Genomic DNA, 20005 nt, shown 5'->3' on the forward strand with positions numbered 1-20005 from the left:
ATTTAATTTTCTTTGCACATTGAAAATATCTGCTAACCATTTTTTCAGGCGTCTCACGAGTGTTATTTTCTATCTGACTGTTCGAGCCCTTCAGTGATGATTTTCTGACATCGTAACTATGTATCGACTAGGAAGGAGTTGGGTGCATCTTTTTCAATACAAAAATCATTAGCAACAAATAATTTAACCGTAAAAAAGAGAGGAAATAGCCAAAATTACAGGTGGGCGAGATGTGTGTGGCAACTTTCACATCTCGCTCACTTCGTTTTTTAGCTATTATTGTCATATTAAGCGATCATTTAGAGTGAAACTTAGACTCGCGCATTTAGTTCATGGTCTATCATCAGTCTGCTAACCTTTTAAGTTATTATAAATGTGATAATTACCTTCAAACACAGATTTGGTGAGAGGTCGATGCACCCCGCAAAATACATGGGAATTTTTGATCAGCGGATTAGCAGACTTCCTAGGTGCGAAATATCTTCGAAAAGATATTAAAATTATCTTCATAGATAATACCATCTCATACAACCAACAGGTGGCGTGTGCGGTCATTTTCCGAACGAAATTAACCAGCTGAAAAGTCCCCCCATGTTAAATTCCCTATGGTAGCGAGAAGTGTGAGTGAGCGAGAAGTGTGAGTCACCCATATTTTTTGTGAAATGTGATGAGATGTATGTAAATAGTGTGCGCCATGATGTGTAATTTTGTTACTGACAATCCTGACAATGAGTTTGTGCCCGTTCTCTACGTTATGTATGTATAAGTTTTCATTACATACATATTCAATTTAATTGTTGGATTCGATCTACATAATCTATTATTTCTATGTATTTTGAATATTATTTTTTACTCTTAGCGCTCTAAAAGTCTTTTTGTCCTCTGAGGCGTCGTTGTAGATATATAATAATGTAATTATGTTGCTTAATTACGTATCTATCTAAAAAAAAAGAAAAATCACATGCATGAATTTTTTTAGGCTAGCAACTTCAATTAATTAATTTATGTACAGTTCATTATTTATTTCCCCTACAATTTTTTTGGGTGCGTTTATCAAATGTAATTAACCTAATTAAAAAAGCTTTATTGCATATTTAGAGAAAGAATTTAATGCACGCATGACTATATTATGTTAAGATGAAAACTGCATTTTACATTTTGGACATTTTAAAAAAGAATTTGACCGCAAAAAGCGATTCATATTTATTTATTTATTCCTCTTACGCCATATTATACATAAAAAAAGAGTTCAACACGCTTTAACTTTTGCAACTCTTAGCCCATGAAATAGCAGATCTATATCTCGCTTTTGGCATAATATCATTTTTCGCATTTTTCCTAGTCTTCAGTAATGAGCTGTTGCTGGTTTCGCCTATTTCGGGTTGTGCACATGACAGAGTAGTACAGCCACACTGGAATAAGTTCAGGCCTTTCTTTGCAAAGCCAGAATATCGCGAATATAGCAACTATCAATGAAGTAATGCCAGTAAGGATAATCCACACGCTGCTATTTTCTTCCCTGTGCCACTTATATTCCCAATCGTGGTAATTCTCTGAATCCTCTTTATTGACCGACTCGTCTTCTTCCTCGTCATATTCCTCAGGCTCATTTGTTGTTGTTGCTATTGAGACTCGGACTTCCTCAGGGATATCTTTAAAAATTTTAAATCTCACTTCAGGAGCCATTAATTTATTTTAGTAATATTTTACCGCGGGCTGCACAAGTGGTTTCCCAATCTGCGGTTGGCTTGTATCCAGGAAAGCATGTGCATTGGCGGTTATCACATAAAACCTTTCTCTGACACATGTAATTCAGCATTCGGCCGCAAAAGATTTGACAATGTTTCCCAAATCTGTTGAAAGAACAATCTGCGAAGGAATGATTGAATTATGAGTACTATTGGACGCGTTTTTCTTGCACTCACTGTTTTCAGTCGGCCCGGTAAATATAGTTTCGTGCAGAGTCGCAACTTGCTCTTCGTCAGTTTTATTTGGAGCTTTTGATATGGTTTGACACTTTGTGTTAGTGAGATTCACGTTGTTTCGCAACCAAATATTTGATGTGAAAAACTCTAAAGAATTTTTTAAATTTCGGATCATCAAAATCTCTCTTTCACCTACCATCATCTCCACAAATTTTAAATGGCTGGCGTAGTGCAAATAATGGCTCGAATCCTTCCAAGTGGTGTCCGAATGGCGCAACAAAATGCAAATAATCAGATGGTGGTTGCAACGGCGCCCTTATGACTAAATACCTCCATTCACCGTTTGTAGGCTAAAGACATTTATGGGTTTTTTTTTAAATATTTTTGTCTCTTTAAAACAATAATGAAAGCTCACCTCCAACATCAATTTGAAGTCTTTCCTTTTGTTCGTAACAAACGCCTCTCCGAGGCCCCCGCGGAAATAGTAGTGTACTTGTAAACAAGAATTCATGGGTTTGCTGACTTCCATGACATTAAATCCTTCGCCATCATCCACTCCGTTGTGCACAACCAATCGATCTGTTGAATCAGCGAAGGATATTTGAATTGCGCGGATAGTTTATATTTATGTTCCTCACAATTGTGTAATTTCCAGTAACCAATTGAATTCGTTGTCCTCACTGAAATTGATTTGTAATGCAGCAGCCCGTGAACACCGTATCTTTGGTGTTTTATGAGAATATTTCCGTTTCTTGAGTCTTGAATTTCTATAATGCGTTGAGACACCCGACCAGTCAGCGTTATTGTCAAATGTGCCCACTCTCGGCCTCCTCTCAGTAGACGCTCAATATCAGGAGACTAGAAAGTTTTTTTTTCAATCCATTTTCCTCCGTTTTTTTTAAGACAAAACTTACTGTGGCATGTGCTAAAAGCACACAACTCCTATTATTATGCCTTTGGATGCCACTCACACAAAATTCCAAGGTTATCCCTCCATATTGATACGTGTTGGGTATCAGTGTAATTAAGTAGGCTGAGTGCAAGTACGCAGAGTCGCCATTGTGAATTGCTATTTGAGAATTATTTTCGCTCAACATTGACACATGAATCCGTTCAGATTCCAAATTGTTGCTGAGAACCTTAAATGTCCCGTTCAAAGGCGTCTCCACTTGCTCGAAATCTAAATTTAAAAGGGAAAATATTATAATTATCCTTATATTGACGATCAAAATTTAACCATTCCATCCTTCGTCCAAAACTGGTGGTAGATGAGTGACGTTATATTGCGTTGAATATGTGGACCGCCACACAAATCCAAAATATTCAAAGTGACCTTTGATCTACATAACACTCACAGAATTAAATATTCAGCAAATGACTTCATATTTTTTACAAATCCACTGCTTGATCCGTGCTTCCACCTATGGTGACCTAAAATTTAATCAATTAATAAATTTTAATTACTATATAATTTCAGTTATTTATTACTTTCTCCCTCGAATGTAATGCCTGGTGGAAGTACCCACGCCAATCCAACAGACTTGTCATGAGGGCTGTTAAAGAGGCATTTCAACTCAGTTGTGTCATTCCTTTGCTCTCTCACCAGGAAGACCTCATCAGCTCTCAATGCAACTACATTGGTTGAGTGAAAAACACTTGACTCAGATTTATATTTAACGAAATTTAAAACAATTACTTATGAATCCAAGAGATGATGAGATAATGATGAAGCAGAAAAGCAAATGACACGTCATTCTACAATACTAAAGTAGAAAAGCTGAAAATATTTAAGGAATTAATCATCTTGCAAAACCAAAAAGCTTATGTAAATAATTTTCATTTCCAGACGAGCATAATTAATTTTTTAGAACGTCTGCTCAGCACATCCCACGGGCTACGTAACACCGCCAAGCGGATAACATGAGGCCTTAGTGGCCAAAGAGGATCTTGGGCCCAATGTGGCCTACTTTTCGCCTCCTCGCACCGAGGTCTTTTATTGAAACGCCAGACATTGGACCTTAAAGCCGCTGGAAGGTGCGAAAACCAGCAAGCCTGTTTTTGAGCTATTTAAGAATTTCGAGTCACTATAAATTAACCACCTTTTGCCATCTCTGCGACATCAAGCAGCCAGCAATAGATCCCCGAAATGCTCAAATAATATCCCATTGTTTTGACACTCCTGAGAATGCCTTAAGTATTCTAGTGCAATTTTTAAACAAAAACAAAAGTTATTACCTTTTATGAGGCGTATATCAGATCATTCATTTCGTAGCTGTATTAGTGATGAACTCTGTTATACTAAAGTGGTTTTGATCGTAACCCTCTCTTTTTTATCACAAAATTAATTTTCGCCGATGTAATCATTAAAATGCTACGCTCTCTTTTCCTTCTACTGCTGGCGATTGCTTATTTTTGAATCAACACCACACACACACACACACAGACAGATGACCCTTGGCCTAAAGATTTTATCTGTTGAAATGTGTGAAACACGTCTACACATGCAAAGCCACCCAGTATTGATGATCACTATTATTCTTTAACAAATAACTTGTTATTTTTCGTTAAAATGTCAACACTCGAGGTTGGTTGTTCCATAATTATGATAAAAACGGTCTTCATCCTCGTTGCTTAAAAATGTCCATCTTTATTCTTCGGACAAGTTTTGGCGTCATGCCGTTTCATGATAAAAATCGTAAAATACACGCATTTAATATACAATTAAAAAAAGTATCTACTATATAGCATTTCAAATACACCCCACAACAAAAATTATGCTTGCGAATTTCATGGCAAAACACATCTGTCTCCAACAGTAGCCAACTACAGAACAATAATAATAGAAAAATGGTCTTATGAATGGTATTTTTTTTTTAATTTTAATGTGTATTACGATTCTTATCATGAAATTGGGCGCTTTGCTGTGACGCCAAAACGCGTGTCAGAAGAATAAAGAATTATGTTTTTTTAAGCAACAAGGTTGAAGTCCGTGTCTATCATAATATGGAACTTATTAATTGTTTTAATTAAGAACTTTGATTTGTGGTACTCCCCACAGTGAAAATGACATCATTTTTTGGAACATTTTCAGATATATTTGAGGCAAAATTGTTAGAGTAAATGGGAATAAACGCTGAAGATCAAGAATAGTTTTTAGTTTATTTGTCAAACATAGTTAGTGCGCATAAATAATTATTTTCATTTTTTGTTTACAGGATCTCGTAGGACCTAAAGAGCGTTTGTGCGCTGCTGCGATGCGTCTTTTAACTAAAGGTAAGCAAATTTTATATTCATTTGTATAAAAGCTAATCATTTAAACAAATCGATTAACATACGGACAAAAGGTTTACGTTTTATGCACATTTAATGTTCACCGTCACACAATTAAAGCAATAAAGGTTTTTTTACAGGTTAATAATTATAGTACCAAACAATTTAACAGTATTGCGTGTAAGCATGGCGCAGTTATTTTATTAAAACTTGGTCTCTACTTGCGCGGCTCCCAACTAAAAGTATACGCTCAGCCCCACTTCAATGGATTTGCAGTAACACTATGAAATAGCTCAAGGCGACACTGCAAACCTGTTAACACGAAATACAGTTTTCTTGATCAATAATTCATATTTTATTCGTTACGACTGTGGTTTACCCTGCCGAAAAACTCGACTGAGAGGTGAAAATATTTCATTCCAGTCAAAGCCATTGGGGTTGAGCATCTGATTCCAATTATTTGGGCATCCCTCTGTCGTCCCATTTCTGGCCAGGTTTTGAATGTCATATACGATTTCAAGCGTGTGCTCTGATAGATAAACATTCTAAAAGTGAAAGTTTTCCTTTTTAAGCAAAATAATTCTAACTTCATCGATGAGAATCTGTCCAAATCTTGCCATGACGTAAAGTTTGGCGACGATGCAGCTCAAATGTCCAGAAAGGCACAGAATGCCAATAATGTCACTGATCTGTTAACCATAAAAATTGTTAAGCTTCTGATTTTTTAATTTTTTTAATCTTGAGAGACCTTTACAAGAACATAGGCCAAAACGCACATTACAAAGCCGTTAGTCAGAAACGTTGTCAATATTATTGGCGAGAAGAGGTTTTCCACGTCTGTTGCAATCCTGAAGGCAAAGCAGGCGTTCAAAAAATTACATTTTTAAATTTGAAAAATTTATAAAAACGAACTCAAGCATAAATTGATGTTGGCGGATCCAAATTTTGTATTCGTCTTCGGGCAAATTGGATTTTTGGTTAGGTTTGCGTTGGCTTGGACTAAGCCGACTCAAGTGTCGCATAGCTTCGTGAAGGAAAATGATAAAAGAGTAAAGGAGGCAGTCCGCGCAACAGAAAACAGACACCAAAACGATAAATGCCCATGCCTGAAAATTTCAAACTCTCAATAGTATACTGTGAAAAATGATTTCTCTCGTGCTCAAATTTACCTGCCAAACAACCACTAATTGATAGACAGGCGAAACCTTTAGAGCGTTTGGACCGAATGGTGTCCACATGGGAATATAAAGAGGGTATTTTCTGACAATGCTCGCTGTGATGTCGGACGTGGTTTCCGCTGCTCCCCGGGGTATGAACGGCAGCGACAAGTAGCCAGCGAGTACCATAAAAACGTATCCACAGCAAAAATAAAGCACTTGTCGCGCTCTAGTTTTCACCCTCTGGTTGAGCATCCTTTCTGAGTTTGCAAAGCTGGCGCAGGACACTGAAATTTAATTAGTGAACGCTTAAAGCTAAAAGTTTTGTACCGGCAGCCCCTTAATAAATATAAAAACCATTTCACATTTGATGGTTGATAGTTTAGTTATTGAAGTTATTTTTTTTATCTAGATTTATTTATTGATTTGCCATTAGGAATATACTTACTGCCGGTACAGTTTTTTGATTAAAACAAAATGTGTGTTGGATTACCTGGAAAGGATTGGCACTTTGCCATCAAGTAGTAAATCTCCCTGTGCCTTGCAGAGAGATATGCAACCCTGAGGCAACTCTCTAGAAAAGTCACCAAAATGGTCAAAATCTCCAGTGCGGATCCCAACTGAGTGGCCGCCTCTATTAATAGCTGGACCGTGGAGAGAACGGTCAAAAGGACAAGGCTGCCAGTTGTGGCCAGCCATAGTAAAATTCGTTTGGTTAAAAGAGGCGGCCGAAGCTGGCCGCTCCAGGTCAGCAGTTTGCGGAGCGGCCGAGTTGACTCCCAGAACCCCAAGTTTGCCATCCTTCCTTCGACTGAATCTTTTGAAATGCGATCAACCTTGCTCGCTTAATAATTTACTAGGGAATATTTCCACTTTTATTCACATGTCCATAGAGGTCACGCAGTGCTATTTATCTTACAATAATTTTGCTCTGCTTATTTAACACCACAAATGCATAAAATATGAAAGAAAAAAATATTCCTTTACATTTACTTGGATTTTATGCGTTAAACGTACAAGGGGAGACGATTGCTTTACTGAAACCAGCTTAACATTGGTTCATCCTCAACCTACTCGTTTGAATTATTTTTGTTTAAATTTTCATCATATAATAGATTTAAGGATTTTTTTATCAAGAGAATAATATTATATTAAGAAACCAATTCATAACATATATTCCGAGAGAAAACAACGAAAAATGCATTGCTTTTCGAGTTTCCCAAGAAGTCCCTGCAAATCAAGCAGTATGCAACTCGCAATATTTCGATGCTGCGCTAGTTGCCTATGTTTACGCTCTTTTATAATGCTCGACAATATTATCCTAATTGAATTTTTGGTTCCCTGGCGTGACTAAGATTAGAACAATCTCAACTCGCGGTATGTCATGCAGCTATCAATAAGATTAACAAAGACGTAATTCGTTTTTTCTTACGAGAGAGGTGGTTAGCGCTTGCGCGTTTGAAAACAGGAAAAAGTCTACCTGCAGAAAGCATAGCAGAATATAGCGTGTCTAATTGTAAGTAAACTACGCAAACTCTAATATTTAGGTGTGATTTTTTATCAACTTCTTGATTTACTATCAGTCGAAATTATTTGCACTACGCATTTTTGAAGAATTCGGCTGATAACGTTTTTGGGACTTAACCAATATGTTATAAAAAGGAGAACAATTCATAATCAATAGACTCTAAACCTCTTGGAATTGGCAATGACGCGCAATAATGTCTTATGAATTTTATTGCAAAGCTTATCTGTACTTTTGTTTCTTAAATCGCAAAGATTAAAATTCTTGTTTATTAAGCAATGGGTGCCAATAAAATAATTCTCAAGAATTTTTCAAAAATTATTTCGAAATTAAAACCGAGTAATTTTAAAACAGATATGGGTTTATTCAGCTGGCGTTAACTTGATTGGAAGAACAGTATATAAATTGCCTTGGTTAATTTACATAAATATTGTAGTTGATTTGTGAACTAAATTGTCCAAGATTATTGTGCTTGGTTAAGAAATTAAAACAATTCAGTTCTTCACTTTGTACTTCACCAAGTAGCCTGGGTAAGCCTAAAAAGCAAAACTGGATTAGCTATGGTGTGTCTTTAAAACCATATATTTTTACCTGATAATTATTATAAATAGCATACTCTCTGTAATTAACCAGTTTGCGCGAGGGATCCGCCAAAATCGAGTGGTACCCTGAGGGAGGGGCAGATATTCCATTCATAGGTGCGTTGGGTTCATATTCCTTGCCCAGAGCCACTCGGCAGATCAGCATGAACCGTTCACAGTCAGTGCAAAACGTCTTCTTGTGCGGAGCGCATGGCGTATTGCAACCCTCAAATGTATACTGATTGCTCTTCGAGGACAAATCAGCAAAATATATACCTGAAATAATTCATCGTCAAATTAAAACTTAGTTTAATCGATGTATAATTCAATTAAGGTTTCATGTTACTAAAAATAAATTAAATAGATTAAGAAGAAATAAAGAAGTTAAAAAGCTTATAATCCGAACCTTTGCCAAACATTCCTTTATCGTTTGCGAAATTCAAATTGAAGCCATCTTCCGTAATTTTATATGCATGCTTAGTGCCGTGGAAAAGTCTAGCTTCTTTCACTCGGCCTCCAATTTCTCTCCTAATCTGGTCTCGTCGATTCCAATACTTCTCCCACAAATCCGAGTTCTTTACTTGGTAAACCTATACATTTTTCTAAGCGTTACATTCAGGAAGAATGAAATTGACGAGCATTAAAAGTCTTACCTCGAGTATTTCATAGCCTGCAATCTTTTTACCATTGTGCTCCACAATCGTGTTTTCCATTTTCTGCCGTGCCCATGACGCATGCACGTTGCTCTTGTCCAAAAGTGTCAGTTGGTAGCCATTAACCCAATCTTCAGAATAATTGCCGTCGTTCATGGTGCTGAAACGGTGGTAACTAATACTTAATCAGCGACACTAATTGTAAGAGAAGCACACAGCGCTGCACCCGTGAAATAATCCCTCCTCTCTGCGCTCTACGCTGCTCGAATTTAACCGAATCGTTATATACAGTGCCAAAAGCTAAAAGTCCAACACAGAGATAATAAGTAGGTGGGTAGTATTCTGGGCCCCTTAGACATAGACTTTCTATGCAAATAAGTCTTATTGATTTTTACAACATTGCGCAATTATTTTTTTATGAAATGTAAAATTTTTAAATGATATTTATTTTGAATTATAAAAAAGTAATAATTTTCTCTTTTAGAATCCGACATTATTATCAATTTTTACACTCGAGAACAAACATTTTGTATACTCTAAACAAAATTATGACTTTTAAAGTTATAATAATATCTACTTTTTGATGCATAATAGTGTTATATAATATACTACATATAAAAAAGAACCAATTTCAAAACCATTCATGCTATCAAGTTTTGATAAAGCTTCATATTCCGTTGTCAGTAACACTCACACATAACTCTTTTGTTTTACAACTTTGTATTTATTAATTTACTTTTGATTTAACATAAACAAATCATCATATTTTATTGTTCGATTTCTAAATGAAATATTGATTACTTGAAAATATCATATTTTACAGTAAAAAGGTGTTTGTAGTTTCCCTAAAGACAATTTATGAAATTAAATGCTATATAAAGTTATTTTGTTGAAATATTATGATGAGAACCACCTTTTGATACTGCCATGTAGCAATAATCAAACTTACTTTTTCTATGCACGGAAAACAAAATCAATCCAAAAGTGTTATTAACGAATTTATTTGGTGAATTTTTGTTGCACGATATTTTGCAATCTAAATATTTGCCTACCATACATATGTCTTCGTGAGGTTCGTCTTATTAATACGCATGCTATTAGACTTTTTGAAGATTGAGACTTTTGTCGGTTATATATACGTGCCCCTCTTTGACTTTATCGCAAAAGTGTTTAGCCTGCCAAACGAATTCTCGTTAACAAAACTGAAAGGTAAGATAAAGATTATACAGTCAATATAACACCATCTAAAATCAGGCGAGTTTCCTTCTAATTTTTTAGTTGGTGCGCTTTAATTTGACAATCGTGCTGTTGTATTATTTTTTTCCCTATTTTTATTCGCTGAAAGGAAGGGATAAATGGTCCATTTTAGCTTACCATAATTTCTCTCAACTATTCCCATACTAAATGAAATTAATGAAAACTAATTTCAGAAAATACTCTTAGATATTATTTTAAACTATCAGGCAACGCAGTGTAGGATAACAATATGCGTGTATTTATTTTGCTTTTCTTATCTTTTTGTTAAAAATTCGTGAAAATTGCCTTGATTTTTCAATAACTATAATGACTTAGACCTCACTCTGATGCTTGAAATAGAATATAGCGAGAGGGCGCTTGCAATGCTTTTATCAGCGGAGTAAGCGTAAGCTGATAGTTTCAGTGGCCTGGTGCTATATTGCGGCGCAGAATGAGTCGTGAATTCGTGAAAGGCATTCAACTGGAAGAAAAAAAGCCAGGAGAAATTGATTATCGCTGGGTCACAGACAAAATGCACAAAACAATTCACCCCCAATCAAACGTGAGCCGCTATGATATTGTCAAAGTAAGTTTCCAATTCAAGAACTATTTTTTTTAAATTATTTAAACATTAATTTTTTATCTTTGTGCTCACAGGTTTTAAAAATTTTAAACAGCAAAACTTGGCAACCATATAAAGAGAGACGAAGCAAAATGTATTACGAGCTTGGAAACAAGTATACCATTGAAAAACGACTTTTCCACTCTTCACCAGAAGCACTGACAATCGGAAATGATGGGTTCAAACTAAAGTTTGCTCGCAGCTCAGGGTTATTCGGAGCAGGTCGGTCACATACTTTTTGTATAAAATTTGCGAAAATACTTAGAACGCTACTGTACGTTTAGGAATTTATTTTGCCGAGCACTCGTCAAAGAGCAACAATTACTCGTTCGGACTGGGTAAAGGCTGCAAAGCACACAACAATTCGAAATGCTCGCAATGTGAGCGAGTCATGTTGGTTTGCAAAATTGCCATGGGGAAAACGCACGAGACAAATTCCAGCGGCACGAAGCTGCCACAGGGTTGTCATTCATTGCATTTCACGTCACCAAACCGAGAGTCCGAAATAATTATCTACGATGAATCTCAGGTTAGAATTATCAGACGCTCCGTAGTTGTAAAATGGTTAATAATATTTTGTTTTAGGTCTACCCCAGCTACATTGTCAAATACAAAGCGCACTTTAAATAATAAAATTGTTCTCAAGAAAATGACTGTATATTAATATTAGAAATAAAATTTTGGATTAATTCGAACTTTTAATTTATGATTTTAATACAAATTGCAGAACCCCAAGACAAAATGAGTTCCCAACTATATGGCAGCCCAAGGGTAACTATTTATTTTTTGTTCCAGAGACAGATATTAAATAAATAAAAATGAACAAAAATAATATTTTTTCCTTGTAGATGAATTCTGGGCCGGGGTCTGTTCAAGAAGTAAGGATATTTATTAGAATTTGTTTCAAAGTGTTTATTCATTTAAGAATAATTTAGCAAATTCGGAGTGCAGGAAAACGCATCACCAGCAGTCACAAAGAATTTCTCGGGTCGGATGCCAAATTTCCCATGAATAGCCTCCGTAGAGTGATTGATACTAAGGTATTTAACGAAAATTTGCATCTATTTTAAATGCATAAGTTATTCATGATTTATCTATTAGTCCTCCACAGAAAGGGAACGATTTATACACAGTACGTTTCCCAAAATCTGCAATCTGGCCCAAGACATTGGCAGCGTTAATCAGCTCATCAGTGAACTGGTGGTTGGAAGTAGTGTGGCGATCAGACGAATCGATATTGCTCGAATTTTGGCCAATGCTTTTTTATGCACTTTTGAAGACGGGTCGAACATCAACTTTTCCTAGTAATTAATTAAAAAGTTTCAAGTTGTGATATTTCGTAACATTGCTATTTCAGCCTCTACAACTCTGCTACAGCTCGCAATCCGGGAGTCCAGAAGGAAAAACTTCTGTGTTTGATTCACTACTTTGAATCTGTCCTCGATGAAAAGTTTGTTCAAGACAATGAAAGAGTTTTTTTCAAAAAAGAGAGCATCGAGAACTTCAACATTGATGGATTTTATAACAAAAAACTCCGCTCCTTGCAGTTAGAAAGAGGGAGCATTTTCGACGCTCACAATACGTTTGCACAAGTCATATTTTCTAACAAGTATTTTAGTTTTTTTTAAAAAATCGAAAACAAAATGTTAATAATAATTAAAATACAGGTATTTGGGCGGAGGAGTTCTTGGCAATGGCTGTTTGCAAGAGGAAATCTGCTTTTTGACGTGCCCTGAGCTGCTGGTGCTCAAACTCTTGTGCCCCAACCCGCTGAAAGAAAATGAAGTCGTTATTGTGAAAGATGCACTTCAGTTCGTTAAAACCTCAGGATACGCAGAGAATATGAAATTTGAAAAAGCCGTGAAGAATGCAATTGGACCAATCATACTGATGGACGCAATCGACTTTTCAAAAGATCCAATTGCTCAGTGGGAGGAGAGATACGTTTCGAGGGAATTGAAAAAGGCATTCCTCGGCTTCAGTAGAGCTGGCTCAGAGAAGCTAGCGTCTGGATTTTGGGGCTGCGGAGCGTTTAAGGTATTTATTTAACTTTTAATTCATACAAAATATTATGAAATAGAAGGACTTAAAAGTAATTTTCACTTTTTATTATCAGGGTGATCCTTGGTTAAAACTCGCAATTCAATGGATCGCCGCGTCTGCGGCTAGCAAGGACTTGGTCATTCATCATATTGGGGATAGAGTTGACGCCCAGCGAATTATCAGCGACCTGGAAAAATTGAAGGGGAAAGAAATAAGTAAATTCTACTAGATATTATGTTATATGTAGTCATTTTGATTAATTTTTCTTACCAGAACAATTGATCGACCTTATTCGAGGTGGGCGCTATTCAACGCAGACTCGAAGTCTGGCAACACCAATTGCTACGCAATCAAAAATTCACCAGTCAAATCGCGCTCAATATAGTAACTATTACTGAAACGTTACTGCGGTACATTGTTTTTATTTATAATATGTCAACTAAAACAAAATATATGTTTAAAGGATCACGATTGAGCCATAATGCTGGTATCACATTAATAGAGACTTTTTGTTCTAAAATTTTTAAGTTCAATAAAAATACTTTAATCCTTGTATGCATTGAATTTAATTTCTCATCCGCCTGGATAATTAATTTAATATGTAGATTAAAAAGCCCAACAATGGTGGATTATAAAAAAAGATTAAATTTTTTTAGATTGTTGCAAAGGAATGCTCTTTCTTGAAAATTTAATTCTTATTAGGTTGTTACAAATTTATCTCCAAGTTAATAGTGTTTTATTTCTTGTGGTCATCTCTTTCTGGTGCAAACAGAAATGTCGATCACCAACATAAACGATAATGTCGCAGCACCTATCGTGGTAAATCCCCTACAACCTCCACCAGCGTACTTTACTCTCTCCCATCAGCAACTTTCGACTGCAAATTCGCCCCGACCTTCCGCACCATTGGCAGACCCACCCCCATGTTACAGTGTGTACAGTTTTGACCAGGACAGAGCCCACAATCAATTCATGAGAGGTGAAAACTTTTCGTGTGATAAAAAATCCAATTATAAATATTTGCAGCCTTTGGTGATATGTGTAACATACATTAAATTTAACTATATATTTCCTGTTGATAGGCCAGGATGAGAGACGGGTGCAAGTCTTGCGTGCGTACACGTTGATCATGGTTTTGATTCTGACCACTATGTCCCTGGTTGCGCTGTCCAAACTACTACCAGCCTCGCTGTCCACCCGCCTGTACACCCATCACTGGATCTACTACGTGTCTGGCATACTGATGGCCGCGTCTCTCATCGTGTTGGCTCTTTGGCAAACCTCTGGCTTTTCTAAAATTCTCAACGACTGCTGGCTACTCTTGCTCTGGGGCAGTTCCACTATCAACCTAATTCTGATTGGAAAGCACTACACACTGAATGCAGTTTACTTGGCTGGCTGTCTCACGATTGTGTCTGCTGTTTGCCTAACCCTATTTGCTCTTCAGGTGCGGTGTATTTTTTATTCCATCTTAAAAATCGTTAATTTTGAAATATGAATAGTTGAGGACAGATTTGACAAAGAAGAGTTGCGAGTTGCTGGTTCTGCTTTGCGGCTTGGCTGCCTTTGTCGTGACCATGACCGTGCTACGTGGCGGAGAGGATGCCAAGATTACCGCCTCGGCCGCGTGGATTACCACCTCTGTCATTCTGCTGCCCTTTGTAACACAAGTCTTTGTTGGTGGACGCAAACTGGAGCTGGACAGGGAAGATTTCATCCTAGCAGTTGCTATACTGTTCACTCTGATTGCCAGCTCCTTCCAGCACATTTTGATTTATTTCTCAATCTAGCGAAAATACTGGAATTTGGTTCAAAATAAATGATTTCTCGAGTTACAAGCCGTCAAAAAGGTCGTTCACCTTAATAAAAAATAGACCACCTGCACGACACAGCAAGTGAGCGGAATGCATAGCTTGGATTTCCAACTTTTCACGGAAAATGTTTTTTGTAAAGAAACTTATACTTTTTCAATTTATTGGATGAACCATCAGATAAATAAACACACTGTATAAAATTAATCCATGATCTCAATAGATAGTAGAGCTGAGTACAGCTTTTCCCATTATCTGTTCAAATGTGTCCTCAATCTCCTGACACAAACAGAAATTGTCTTGCGGCACTACAGCAGATCGGCCAGGTCCTCTCTTGCAAGAATGTCCCGTCAGAGCACCTTGCGAAATTTCCACTCGCCCCAGTTGCTGCAGGAAATTCATAATTTCTTCCATCAGAGGTGGGAAAGCCTGGCTGAATCTGACCAGGGCGCCTAGCGTCTGTGCATAGAATTGCGCCCTGGACGTGCTGGGCAGAATATTCAACAGTGCCGAAAGCACCTGAAGGAAATTATTAGCACGCAGACGTAGGAATATGAAACTATCAATTACCGTGATGCAGAGTTTGGCGATAGACAAGGATTTGGGCATCGCGAACTGCAGGCTGAGATGAGACGCCAGGTTGACAGCGAAAATCTGCTTTTCAGTCTCCGGTTGGCTTAGCATTTCAGGTAGGTAGTCAAGACAAATGTGCATTGAAGGGATTCCTGCCACGGTCACAGGGAGCAATTCCATCGGATAGCCTTGGAAATGCACCAGCTTGGCTAGATTTGTGTCGGCTATGAACGCTTGATGCAGGTAGCTGCACACGACACCTCTACACTCCCTGAGTGCCCAGTTCTCGCCTGGTTTTTCCTGGAAAGCAACAAATTAATTGAAAAATCTCCGCATGAGAATAAGCTCACCTTATCCTGCTTATTCTCCAAGCAGGTTTCCAGCAGGACCTGAATAGCCGCAGACTCTTGAGAGGCAGTCAAAGCGATCCTCAGATCGTGCCTTTCTTTCATCTCTCTTTCTTCGGCTGTTCCAGCCACCTGCAAGTCCTGCAACTGCCGCGCCAGGTGCGATCTTGACGCGGCAAGCCCAGCTTGCAAAACTCTCAGCACCACACTCAAAGCAGGTGCGCATCGAAACACTCTTTCGTCGCAACGTAATACCTGCGAAAAACGTCAGGTTATATTTGAAACCAGAATTTCATAGTACAAAGCATTTATACAAAATGCATAACTTATTTTTCCCGTACAGAAAATTTATCCAATGATGGTTAACGATGTTTTGATAGGTTTTTCAGTACATGCTACAACAGCCAAAGGAGAGAGTTTCAAAATAGAAGAACTTCAATGAAGTATATATACAGTAAAAATTGCAATTGTTTGATTTACTGTTAATAAGCGGGAAAATCGGTTCCATGTCATATTTGTGAGTGAAATTATTAAGTGGCAAAAATCCAGGTTAAGGAATGCAGCCCTTCCTGAGACTCTCCCTTTAAATGTTGGCCAGATATGCCACAGCATTGATATGAACCCTTGAAACATGAAAATAAAAAATAAGTAAATTTAGAGGTCTCAGCCAGCCGCGCTGCGCCGCGCCAATTTTAGATCACATGGGCAGCCGCCGTGAATCTGGCAAAGCTGCGCCAGTCACGCTAGCCGCCGGTAAAAAAGGATCAAAAATTAAAAGTGCGGAAAAAATGTCGGCCGTTAAGCACTATTAAGCTTCACGTTTGTCAGCCACGCCAGCCACCAATGAAAATGGCCAGCAGCCAGGCAAAAAAAAAATGGCTAAGCAGGTGCGCCAGCCGCAGCCTTAAATCTCGCGGCTGAGACCTCTAATTAAATTGGAATATAGGTTTTATCGCAATTTTAAATTAAACTGCTTTAAGTTTAAACAGCAATTAGAAATGGTCTATTTAAAAATAAGAGGTTTTAATTACCTGCAGAGGATCTAGCACGACGTCTTCTTGAGTGAGCGGCACCATGAGAGTGTCATGACCTGGCTCAGGCAGCAGAAGGGCATTAACAGTCATCACCCACAAACTCCTGGGAAGAACCGTGTTCAGTCGTAGCCAAACCCTTTGATACAGTTCTGGATAGAAGAGATTGATTATTTTAATTTTATGAGGGTTTTGTTGATCAACCTTGAACTTGACGAGGGACATCATATCCCAAAATCGCCTTGAACTGTGATGTGATCATCTCAGCGTGGCTCCAAGCCTCTGTCGGGGGCATGTCTGCCAACCTCTGAAGAACCTGGATCGTTCTCAAAGGATGGGCCGACACTTCGACCAAAGCTGAAAGTTTATGATGAAGCAAAGGTGCTGCAATTTAAGCTATAGCCAAACCTTTAAGAATGTCATCAGAGTTAAGGGGCAGGTTGGAAATGGTTGTGCCAAGCGAGGGTGGCTCAGTCTCAAACCAGTCGTTGACCAAGGAAAGGTGGGGGAAATGCGTGGCCAGCAGTTTGAGAAGGGGAGCAAACAATCCTCCCAGGTTTTGCTGCTCTCGCTGTGCTTGCTGCAGAAGGTACTTGATGGGCAGTTGCGCTAGGAATTCCGAGGAGTATGCCTTAGCATTTCTGTGTTGAGAAGAAAGCCTCAGGTCTTCATAGTGAAGGACGTAGTAGAGCAGGAGCAACTGCGATGTTAGCGAGGGTTGTGATTCCTTTGAGCCAGACCTAGATAGACACAAATTTTCAAGTTAAACCATTGCATTCAAATAAATATTTCAAACTAACTGGAATGTTGACGCGTTGAAAACTCTTTTAATTTCAGCCTCTGAGATGGGTTCGTTTGTGGTGTGGGTTTGTTGGTCCAGAGCCTTGTTAGCTGGCACCAAAATCGAACCGACATACACCTCCACGAGGGATGGGAGGACAGGATGCAGGGGAGAATCGCTGAAGCAAATTTGCCTGTAGATCCAGTCTTTGATTGGAACCCTGTGTTTGGAGAAAGCTCTGCTTTTCAACAATTGGTAAATGCAGTGCACAGGGAGGAAACCCGACGTTTGTCCAGATAAATTTGCAGTAACTGGTACTTTGACTGCATGAGCGGTGACAACCTAGAATAAAATTATTTTTAACTGTAAATATAATTAATTTCTAAATGATCTTTGATTACTTGTTCAGTGAAAATATCATTCACGAAGATTCCCCTAATTTTATTCAGGTTGTTTGGCCTGATGTTGATTTTCATTCCCAGGGTCGAGCAGACCAAGTCGCAAACTGCTGACAGCTGGTTGGAGTGGAAGTGGATAGCCATCAGCAAAAGCATCTCACCAAAGGACGCTTTAACTCCACTCGCACTGTTTAGGAGGGAGCGTTAATTCATTTAAGGCAGTGAAATATCCAAAATGAGCAAACCTTTCAAAATAGGCTTCCTCTTGGACAAGCCACTTCACCCAATCCACTGATTTTTTCTCGTGCTCTGGTTGAATCAAAGAGGGACAAGCGATTAACATGCAAAGGCCAAGTGACACAAAGTGCACTCCGGCTACAGAGGGTGGTGGGTGGCTTGTAACAAGCTTCACTATAAGCGTCACCTCCTCGTCTTGGAATCTGCAAATTGATTTTAAAATTCATATTATTCAAATATATTCCTAGATTTATTTCGGAAAATTAAAATCAGTTTCTGAGTGTAATTAGCAACACATAAATCAATGTCTTACTTGATCCCAGCAATTCCTCTCAGAGCACAAAATAACCTTAGCATTACAGAAGCCTGTGCAACTTTTGAAGCTTCCAGCTGACCGCCTGAAGGCACTAACGCCTCCAGTTGTCTTGTGAGTTCAGCTCGGAGAGCTACAAGCGCTGTGTGCGACTCCTGTTTCCTCTTCTGGCTGTTTCTGACAAAGTGAGAGAACCACTTGGAGTTTGGGTCATTGCTTATTAGGAGTCCAGATACAAATGCGACTATGTCGGAGCCATCTTGGCCTGGCTCTGGCATGGTGAGCAGTATCGCAAGCGCTGGCATCCGACCCAATTCAACCTAATCAGGCGTGAGAATTGAGTTTCATCGCAGTTTATCAAAATTAACATACGCATTTATCTCTAACATCAAGGGCCTGGCTAGGATTCATTTGGCACAGCAGTCTCAATGCTTTCATTCGTGCCTGAAAACCAGGGTTTTCATCCTCTTGCTTGTCCCCTGTTGCTATCAAAGATGTGCACACTGGAAAGAATACGGTGCCATTTTATTTTAAGAAACTAGCACAGAAATACCTTCTCTGAAAGAATCTGGCATGTTTGCTACAAGTCTGCAGATGATCCAGGGACCAAAACGAACGTGCAGCAAGTATTCCGCCACTTCAGTTATGTTTAGTAATGCTGGAAGCTCAGCCAAAGCGATGCTCAAAATGTCGCAAATCTTTTCTTGGTACACAGGGGGGTCAAATAGCTCTGAGTATATAACTCCTTGCTCTCTTCTTTCATTAGCCTTTGAGAGAAATTAAATCAGTTGAACAGTAAATTGATATTACATATTTGTAATTACTTGGTATTCTATGCGGAAGAGTTCAAAGAGAACCAGTCTCATGCTTTGGAAATTGTCACCTCTTTCGAATTCAAATGACAAGCCAGTCGGCTGAGCCATAGCACTTTCATTGCTGCCTGGATGGGATCTGAAATTTCAATTATTTAAAACAAAATAAAAGTATACTGCTAACACGGCTACCTGAATCTAATTTGCAGCTCTCTTCTGACGTCTATTTCCAGAGCGTGGAAATCTATGGAGAGCCATGCTACTATGGCATTCACTGCCTCAATTCCACTGAGCGCGGCCAAAATTTTGATTCTTTCATCGACACGTTTTTTAGACGTGTCCTGAAGAGGAAGAAGGCTGATCCGAGACAAGGTTGGCAGAATGGGTCGTATTGCGGCTGCAGAACACGCTGAAATCGCTTTCACGTCCAGTTCTTGGATTGCTTTAAAGACTTGGGGAGAAACTGTAATGACCCTGTCCATCCTGTCTTGTGCGAGGAAATACTCAGGAGGCTAAAAAGACCTAACCACACCTACAAACTGGTCTGTTGAGAAATTTTCAGATGTTTTCTTTGAAAGTCTTGTCTGGTCCAGCTTTATTTTTGTTTGCTTTTATCGAAACCAATTGAAACCGACAACTATGCCGGTAACCGGTACTTTTATGAGAATATTGGACTTAAATATTTGTGAT

General features: G+C 38.4%; 6 protein-coding genes across 10 annotated transcripts; 2 read left to right on the forward strand and 4 right to left on the reverse strand.

The window, feature by feature from the left end:
* Nucleotides 1–661: 661 nt before the first annotated feature.
* On the forward strand, nucleotides 662–13567 carry LOC135944975 (poly(ADP-ribose) glycohydrolase-like). 5 transcript variants are annotated; one of them, XM_065492264.1, is made up of 10 exons: nucleotides 662–756; nucleotides 5141–5198; nucleotides 11697–11740; nucleotides 11818–11847; nucleotides 11905–12009; nucleotides 12071–12273; nucleotides 12327–12578; nucleotides 12637–13006; nucleotides 13086–13227; nucleotides 13286–13567. In XM_065492264.1, the coding sequence occupies exons 2-10, from the start codon at nucleotides 5180–5182 to the stop codon at nucleotides 13408–13410; spliced, it is 1290 nt and encodes a 429-aa protein (XP_065348336.1). In that variant the 5' UTR covers nucleotides 662–756; nucleotides 5141–5179; the 3' UTR covers nucleotides 13411–13567. The 5 variants fall into 5 exon arrangements, with proteins under 5 accessions (XP_065348336.1, XP_065348337.1, XP_065348335.1 ...); XM_065492265.1 differs by lacking the exon at nucleotides 662–756 and adding an exon at nucleotides 3695–3959; XM_065492263.1 differs by lacking the exons at nucleotides 662–756; nucleotides 5141–5198 and adding an exon at nucleotides 9711–10320.
* On the reverse strand, nucleotides 1150–4217 carry LOC135944973 (uncharacterized). The gene is made up of 12 exons (XM_065492260.1): nucleotides 4161–4217; nucleotides 3622–3702; nucleotides 3414–3557; nucleotides 3319–3356; nucleotides 3163–3265; nucleotides 2840–3105; nucleotides 2564–2783; nucleotides 2341–2504; nucleotides 2122–2275; nucleotides 1926–2072; nucleotides 1711–1869; nucleotides 1150–1652 (listed from the first exon to the last, which is right to left on the reverse strand). Exons 2-12 carry the CDS (start codon nucleotides 3677–3679, stop codon nucleotides 1339–1341), a joined length of 1767 nt encoding a protein of 588 aa, XP_065348332.1. The 5' UTR covers nucleotides 3680–3702; nucleotides 4161–4217; the 3' UTR covers nucleotides 1150–1338.
* On the reverse strand, nucleotides 5123–6636 carry LOC135944981 (odorant receptor coreceptor-like). The gene is made up of 6 exons (XM_065492276.1): nucleotides 6365–6636; nucleotides 6108–6301; nucleotides 5944–6043; nucleotides 5783–5884; nucleotides 5575–5724; nucleotides 5123–5507 (listed from the first exon to the last, which is right to left on the reverse strand). The coding sequence occupies exons 1-6, from the start codon at nucleotides 6605–6607 to the stop codon at nucleotides 5457–5459; spliced, it is 840 nt and encodes a 279-aa protein (XP_065348348.1). The 5' UTR covers nucleotides 6608–6636; the 3' UTR covers nucleotides 5123–5456.
* LOC135944984 (poly [ADP-ribose] polymerase tankyrase-like) lies at nucleotides 8221–11375 on the reverse strand. The gene is made up of 5 exons (XM_065492279.1): nucleotides 11248–11375; nucleotides 9112–9271; nucleotides 8865–9048; nucleotides 8469–8734; nucleotides 8221–8413 (listed from the first exon to the last, which is right to left on the reverse strand). The coding sequence occupies exons 2-5, from the start codon at nucleotides 9265–9267 to the stop codon at nucleotides 8372–8374; spliced, it is 648 nt and encodes a 215-aa protein (XP_065348351.1). The 5' UTR covers nucleotides 9268–9271; nucleotides 11248–11375; the 3' UTR covers nucleotides 8221–8371.
* Nucleotides 13568–13687: 120 nt separating the features above from the next.
* On the forward strand, nucleotides 13688–15220 carry LOC135944980 (uncharacterized). Its single transcript, XM_065492275.1, has 3 exons — nucleotides 13688–13991; nucleotides 14095–14459; nucleotides 14515–15220. Exons 1-3 carry the CDS (start codon nucleotides 13787–13789, stop codon nucleotides 14800–14802), a joined length of 858 nt encoding a protein of 285 aa, XP_065348347.1. The 5' UTR covers nucleotides 13688–13786; the 3' UTR covers nucleotides 14803–15220.
* IntS2 (integrator complex subunit 2) lies at nucleotides 14954–19939 on the reverse strand. Its single transcript, XM_065492258.1, has 14 exons — nucleotides 19508–19939; nucleotides 19328–19454; nucleotides 19057–19270; nucleotides 18876–19006; nucleotides 18504–18823; nucleotides 18199–18393; nucleotides 17957–18140; nucleotides 17575–17897; nucleotides 17183–17514; nucleotides 16979–17131; nucleotides 16775–16926; nucleotides 15747–15998; nucleotides 15394–15696; nucleotides 14954–15342 (listed from the first exon to the last, which is right to left on the reverse strand). Exons 1-14 carry the CDS (start codon nucleotides 19795–19797, stop codon nucleotides 15040–15042), a joined length of 3279 nt encoding a protein of 1092 aa, XP_065348330.1. The 5' UTR covers nucleotides 19798–19939; the 3' UTR covers nucleotides 14954–15039.
* Between the last annotated feature and the right edge of the window lie 66 nt (nucleotides 19940–20005).

Source organism: Cloeon dipterum, chromosome X (assembly GCF_949628265.1).
Source record: "Cloeon dipterum chromosome X, ieCloDipt1.1, whole genome shotgun sequence".
In the NCBI taxonomy this organism is placed as follows: domain Eukaryota; kingdom Metazoa; phylum Arthropoda; class Insecta; order Ephemeroptera; family Baetidae; genus Cloeon; species Cloeon dipterum.

What these genes read in the sequence shown, in the direction of transcription:
- LOC135944973 (XM_065492260.1), bottom strand. Translation starts at nt 3,679, where the DNA reads ATGACGTGTCATTTGCTTTTCTGCTTCATCATTATCTCATCATCTCTT. An exon ending in ACGGATCAAGCAGTGGATTT is followed by an intron (nt 3,266 to 3,318) that starts GTAAAAAATATG and finishes AGTGTTATGTAG; the next exon opens with ATCAAAGGTCACTTTGAATA. An exon ending in TGCTTTTAGCACATGCCACA is followed by an intron (nt 2,784 to 2,839) that starts GTAAGTTTTGTC and finishes AAAACTTTCTAG; the next exon opens with TCTCCTGATATTGAGCGTCT.
- LOC135944981 (XM_065492276.1), bottom strand. Translation starts at nt 6,607, where the DNA reads ATGCTCAACCAGAGGGTGAAAACTAGAGCGCGACAAGTGCTTTATTTT. An exon ending in AATTAGTGGTTGTTTGGCAG is followed by an intron (nt 6,302 to 6,364) that starts GTAAATTTGAGC and finishes TGAAATTTTCAG; the next exon opens with GCATGGGCATTTATCGTTTT. An exon ending in CAACATCAATTTATGCTTGA is followed by an intron (nt 6,044 to 6,107) that starts GTTCGTTTTTAT and finishes CTTTGCCTTCAG; the next exon opens with GATTGCAACAGACGTGGAAA.
- LOC135944984 (XM_065492279.1), bottom strand. Translation starts at nt 9,267, where the DNA reads ATGAACGACGGCAATTATTCTGAAGATTGGGTTAATGGCTACCAACTG. An exon ending in TAAAGGAATGTTTGGCAAAG is followed by an intron (nt 8,735 to 8,864) that starts GTTCGGATTATA and finishes GAATTATTTCAG; the next exon opens with GTATATATTTTGCTGATTTG. An exon ending in CTATTTATAATAATTATCAG is followed by an intron (nt 8,414 to 8,468) that starts GTAAAAATATAT and finishes TTTGCTTTTTAG; the next exon opens with GCTTACCCAGGCTACTTGGT.
- LOC135944975 (XM_065492263.1), top strand. Translation starts at nt 10,203, where the DNA reads ATGCTATTAGACTTTTTGAAGATTGAGACTTTTGTCGGTTATATATAC. An exon ending in GGCCGGGGTCTGTTCAAGAA is followed by an intron (nt 11,848 to 11,904) that starts GTAAGGATATTT and finishes AGAATAATTTAG; the next exon opens with CAAATTCGGAGTGCAGGAAA. An exon ending in ATTGAAGGGGAAAGAAATAA is followed by an intron (nt 13,228 to 13,285) that starts GTAAATTCTACT and finishes TTTTCTTACCAG; the next exon opens with AACAATTGATCGACCTTATT.
- LOC135944980 (XM_065492275.1), top strand. Translation starts at nt 13,787, where the DNA reads ATGTCGATCACCAACATAAACGATAATGTCGCAGCACCTATCGTGGTA. An exon ending in CCACAATCAATTCATGAGAG is followed by an intron (nt 13,992 to 14,094) that starts GTGAAAACTTTT and finishes TCCTGTTGATAG; the next exon opens with GCCAGGATGAGAGACGGGTG. An exon ending in TAACCCTATTTGCTCTTCAG is followed by an intron (nt 14,460 to 14,514) that starts GTGCGGTGTATT and finishes AAATATGAATAG; the next exon opens with TTGAGGACAGATTTGACAAA.
- IntS2 (XM_065492258.1), bottom strand. Translation starts at nt 19,797, where the DNA reads ATGGACAGGGTCATTACAGTTTCTCCCCAAGTCTTTAAAGCAATCCAA. An exon ending in TTGATGTTAGAGATAAATGC is followed by an intron (nt 18,824 to 18,875) that starts GTATGTTAATTT and finishes ACGCCTGATTAG; the next exon opens with GTTGAATTGGGTCGGATGCC. An exon ending in TGGAGAATAAGCAGGATAAG is followed by an intron (nt 15,697 to 15,746) that starts GTGAGCTTATTC and finishes GTTGCTTTCCAG; the next exon opens with GAAAAACCAGGCGAGAACTG.